This window comes from Peromyscus eremicus, chromosome 12 (assembly GCF_949786415.1).
Source record: "Peromyscus eremicus chromosome 12, PerEre_H2_v1, whole genome shotgun sequence".
Classification (NCBI taxonomy): Eukaryota; Metazoa; Chordata; class Mammalia; order Rodentia; family Cricetidae; genus Peromyscus; species Peromyscus eremicus.
The window spans coordinates 9756285-9761376 of NC_081428.1; the positions used below are offsets into that span (position 1 = coordinate 9756285).

General features: G+C 39.0%; 1 protein-coding gene across 1 annotated transcript; it reads right to left on the reverse strand.

Annotated features, from left to right (window-relative positions):
- Nucleotides 1-3384: 3384 nt before the first annotated feature.
- On the reverse strand, nt 3385-3960 carry LOC131922914 (keratin-associated protein 13-1-like). Its single transcript, XM_059277754.1, has one exon. The coding sequence runs from the start codon at nt 3907-3909 to the stop codon at nt 3385-3387; it is 525 nt and encodes a 174-aa protein (XP_059133737.1). The 5' UTR covers nt 3910-3960.
- Between the last annotated feature and the right edge of the window lie 1132 nt (nt 3961-5092).

Consider the following 5092-nt stretch of genomic DNA (forward strand, 5'->3'; position numbering starts at 1 on the left):
AACAAAAGTAACATACATTAAAATAATATTCTACAACAATGAAACATGTGGGTAAGTGGAAGGAAATGGGAACAGATCATACTGGGTGAGATCTCTCTGCCACAAAATTATAATTCCCCTATGCTGTCTCGCTGATGGATTCTAGCTTTGAAAATGCTGTTTTCTATATTTTAGCCTAGAGAATACATGGAAGCCAAGATACTAGAAAGGGGCCACTGGGGTGAGTAGCTTAATTTGGCATGGATAATACAAGCGGAGCAGGGGAGTAACAAAGGTGGCAGAGTTCAGGAATGGAGGGGGTGTGGGGGATGAGTAACCATGACTTCAAAATGCTTAACCAAAATGAAAGATGTATGAGAAATCTATAGGAAAACATAGGATCTTCCAACCCAATGAAACAACTCAATTTGAGGAAATACTAGAACACAGTTCCTGTGTGTTCTTCAAAAGAATAAAAATAGAAGAATTGCTATAAAAGATGGTCATCTATAGTAGTAGGTACAAAGATGTGTTGACATAGTACTTTGATACATATTTCACTTGTTTTCAATCATTTTCACTCATGTCAATAGAATATTTTTTACTTATTTAGAGAAATAAGAAAGACAAACAACAACCACAAAATACCAAACAATGTGAATGAAAGAGAAAAATCAGTAGCCATCTTGAGAGACGCTCCCCCGTCCCCCACACACCTCTAAAGGTATTTGCTGACCAGCAGTTTTAGAGCTGACCAGAAGTTGAACTCATGGGAAGATAAGGCTGAAACAATAAATCTATATATCCTGGACTTGGTAAAACAGGATATGGGGAGTAATGGACTCAACTGACCAGAAACTGAACTTATGGGAAAATAGGACTGGAACAATAAATCTAAATATGTATATCCTGGGTTCAGCAAAAGCAGGACATAGGGAGCAAAAAATTTATGTCTCTGTAGATACCCTGAATCCAGTTAGCCATCAGTAACCTCATGCTTATAGTTCAGCCAGTAACTTCAAAGAACTACCTCACCCCTACCCACCCCACACCCGTCCAATCCCAATATATGTAACTTTCTGCATGTAAACCTTTCCTATATAAACCCCTTAAAGTGAGTGCTCAGGGCTTTCCTCCTCCACCCGCTATGTCCAGTGCTTGGACGGGCTTGCTTTGTTATTAAAAACATCTCTGTGTGCTTGCATCGAATATTGGCTCTGTGGTGGTCTTGCTTGGGGAGTCTTGTGACCTGGACACAACAAATGAAACTCACTGACTATATGTTCCCATGTCATTAACAAAGGGAAAATATCACTGAAGATAAAAACAGCCAGTTTCACTTCAGGGTTGGCAAGTGTTTCAAATACATATTTAATTCCGGCAATTTGATTGCACAATCCAACCAAGGAGCCCTAATAAAGCTCTCCAAAGTTTTGCTACTGTTGTTTCAGTGGTGATAAAAGCCACAAGTACTGATGATATCATGGTAAATAAAATAAAGTGAGAATCCTGTGATGAAATACATTTACAGTCATGATAGATATAGTAGGTGGATAGCATTATTTCCAACCAAGTCGCAACATTCCAGCAATATGGGAAAATAGAAATTTAATTATATGTACATGTTCTATATATATATATATATATATATATATATATATATATATATACACACATATATATATATATGTGTGTGTGTGTATGTTACATATATATGTGTGTGTGTGTGTGTGTTCCAAATAATGTTGACAATCAAAGTTTTTCCTAGTTATTGAAGATTTGCCTTCGCCATTTTCTGTTGCATCCTTGTATTTTTTGGTCATTTTTTTTATAGAGGCGGTGTATATAACAGTGTATGCCATGGCCTATGTGCAATCATCTGTGATAGCATGCTCCATAGATCAAGGTAATACTAGAGAAAGAATTCTCATTGAACCATTAGATGTGTGAGAAAAAAAGATTTTGTATTTCAGACAGGAGGGAAATGAAGTACAAAATGGGTCTGAAGTTTGTCAAAGTTTTAAGATCAAATCCTGGTATAATTTCTTGAGCTTGCAAAAATATATATGCAACTCTAGAGCCAAAAGTCTCTGGAGCTTCTGTTATTCTGGAAATCACTTCACATGGATTGATCCACTCTATTACACCTATCTCATTAGCTTCCTCCGTTTTGTTTGTTTTTATTTGCATTTATTATGGATACATAATACAATATAAACAATACCTGTTTATATCAAATTTTACAAGAAAGTATCTGCTGTCATTTCTCCCTATAACAGTTATGAGGATCCAGGAAATTATGAACACTAACCAATAAAAGATAAGGGAAAAAAATTTCCTTCCCTATATCATGTATCAGACACAGAAGTAGACAATTCCAAGCATCTTTACAAATGGCTCAAATGTTTCTAGAATATTACATTCTGGTAGGTCATTAAAAAATGAATATTTTGAGTGATTTTTTTGCCTTCTTGAATGCCCATAATATATGTAATCTTAAATCTTTAAGATATCATGTCATGTGAATTGCACCAACTCTTTTTGAGACACAAAGCAAGCCTAGTAAATTAAACCTCTTCATAGAAACATTGCCTTTCCCTTTAGTTGACTGGAGTTGAGTCTGGGAGGTGATAGGAGGCTCATAGCACTTCCTGAACCAAGATTATTGCCATTGTCCTTATGTGGATGAGGTGCAGGGGTCGTTAGCCAACTATGGGAGGCAGGAAGACTAGCATGTACACCAATACATGTCAGTCTGTCCTGAGAGTTGTTCAAAGCGACTTTCTCCTGACTGAAAATCTACATTCAAATACTAGACTTAATATTTTGCTTATGTACAGACTTCACCTTGTAAATTATGTAACATCGTATTCTTAGTGTTTGCATTTCTGGTTCACATTCTAATTGCTTTGTTTTCCTGGCTCATCAGAAATTCATGTACTTTAATCTCAGGCAATTCACACTCTAGTTGAACCCTGTTGTTTGATGGTCTTCCTAGAATGGACAACTGCCAAATAAAGAAGAGCAAAGTGCTGCAAAATTGGGTGTCCCCAAATTCAGCAGGACAGTCATACCGATCTTTCTAAGTCTTCCATACTATAGGAACAAAAACTATGAGTGGAGTAATAATAACGTGAACAATACATAAAGATATCAGATTGCACAAATTTATTAGATGAAAATTTTCATTTTCCAAATGTTCTTGGATAGAAAGCAAATAGCATCTGTGTATATCAATAGTACAGAGAGTAAAGCATCATTGCAGGTGATCCACTGATCTCATAATCTGCTGAAATCTGGAGAAGAAAGAAGCTGTTAATGGAAAGATGATATGATATCAGTAGGGCTTAAGCAGGAAAACAGCAGCTTTAGAGCATGGACTTTGACATATGAGAAGGTGAAGAACTAACAGCTGATTCCATAGAGGCCTGATCCACAGATTGGTCTGAAACAAGGTTGACAGGAACGAGACACCAAGTAACTTGGGTAGCAATATCTGTACCCATAACCCAGGGAAGGGAAGCCAGACACTCCACAATTCAGAGATCTGAAGCCATTGGTTCCACAACCCACTGAATAGCACCTTCTAGATCCATAGCCCAGGGAACAGCAGCTCCTGGACCCAAAGCCTAGAGACCCAGCATATGTCCCCTGGCAGGGACTGCAAGGTGTGAAGCTCCTGGGGTAGTAGCAGGCTGTCTGGCTGGGGCTGGACACCACACAGGACCTCTGGCAGCTGATGGGCTCGATACAGGTCTCCTGACAGCTGGTGTTCAGAGAGGATCCCAGCTGGCAGGTGCTGGGAGAGCAGCTGGTAGTGGTGTAGACCAGGTTGCTGGGGTAGGAAGAACCACAGGAGGAACGTGAGGAGGGTAGGCAGTGCCTGAGGGAGCGGGAGGAGAAGTTTCCAGAGCAGCAGCTGTAGACCATGTTGAGAAGAGATGTGAGTTCAGCTGGATGTATCTGAGAGGATTCTGAGTGTGAATGTCATGCTGTGGAGAGCTGGGTTTATATACTCCCAGCAACAGGTGTGGTACCCAACAGTCTCATCCCTGATGCATCTGTGTGCTTCCTGGTTTACAAATGTGGAACTCAGTAATCTCTGTAATTGTAGTTGCATTTGAATAGTTTTCTGCACAGTATATTTATGGGCGTTGTAATTTTCTTATAGTTAAGACAATGAGCTATTGCTGTGTCAGAGATGCCATGAGTGACTGTGTTACACTGATGCTTATTCCATCATGTCTAGGAAAATCCCCCCTTTTCCTCTTGACATAATTTTTATGTGTTTTGTCAGAAGGTGAAAGAAAACACTTTATTTCTATGGTATTGAATGCTAGTAACATGCATCTCCTATTTTTTTAATGAACTTAGTGTTATTTTGAGTATTCTATGGAACCTATCAAAGATTAACCTTACCTATTGCCATTGATGCTCATTTTCCAAAATCATTCCATATAGATTACAAAGTTTTACCTGTGTGTTTCACACAAAAGCATGTTAACAATAGAGGCCAAGAAAATCTGAGTAAGATTGAAGCTGGGAAAAGGGAGAGCAAGGCAATGCTCAGTGTCATGATCCCAAGGGGCCGAAATGTAAGAGAGTCACAAGTCTCAACCTTTGTGGAATTGAATCAAAGTAGAGAAAACACTTTAGAGAAGAGGAGGGAGCAAACTTTACATCCCGTGTGTGATATGAGGACTGAGGTCATACTGGATTCTCAACTATGTGTGGCTGACTGGAGGGTTTGATTCTCCCACCTTTAGCCACAAGGGCATTTATTCACTATGGTTCTTCCTGCTGTGGTCTGAAATCCAGCCACATTTATGCATGACCTTGTTTGTCATGGTCTGTTCCCAAAAAATGGCTAAGGCCAGAGAAGGCAAGGGGATTCCTAGTAGGCTCTGATGGCCAACCTTGGCATTGGTTTTTTTCCTACCCCCTAAGCAAAGATCTTGTATCTTGCACAGGTCAAGGGGACCATTTCTTTTTCTCTTGAGCCCTCAGTTTAAGGGAGAAACTGGTGCAGAAAAATAAAGTCTCTGAATACATTAAATTTTGTTTATAATGGATTATAAAGAAAGCCTATTGTTAGTGGACTGCACAAAATTCA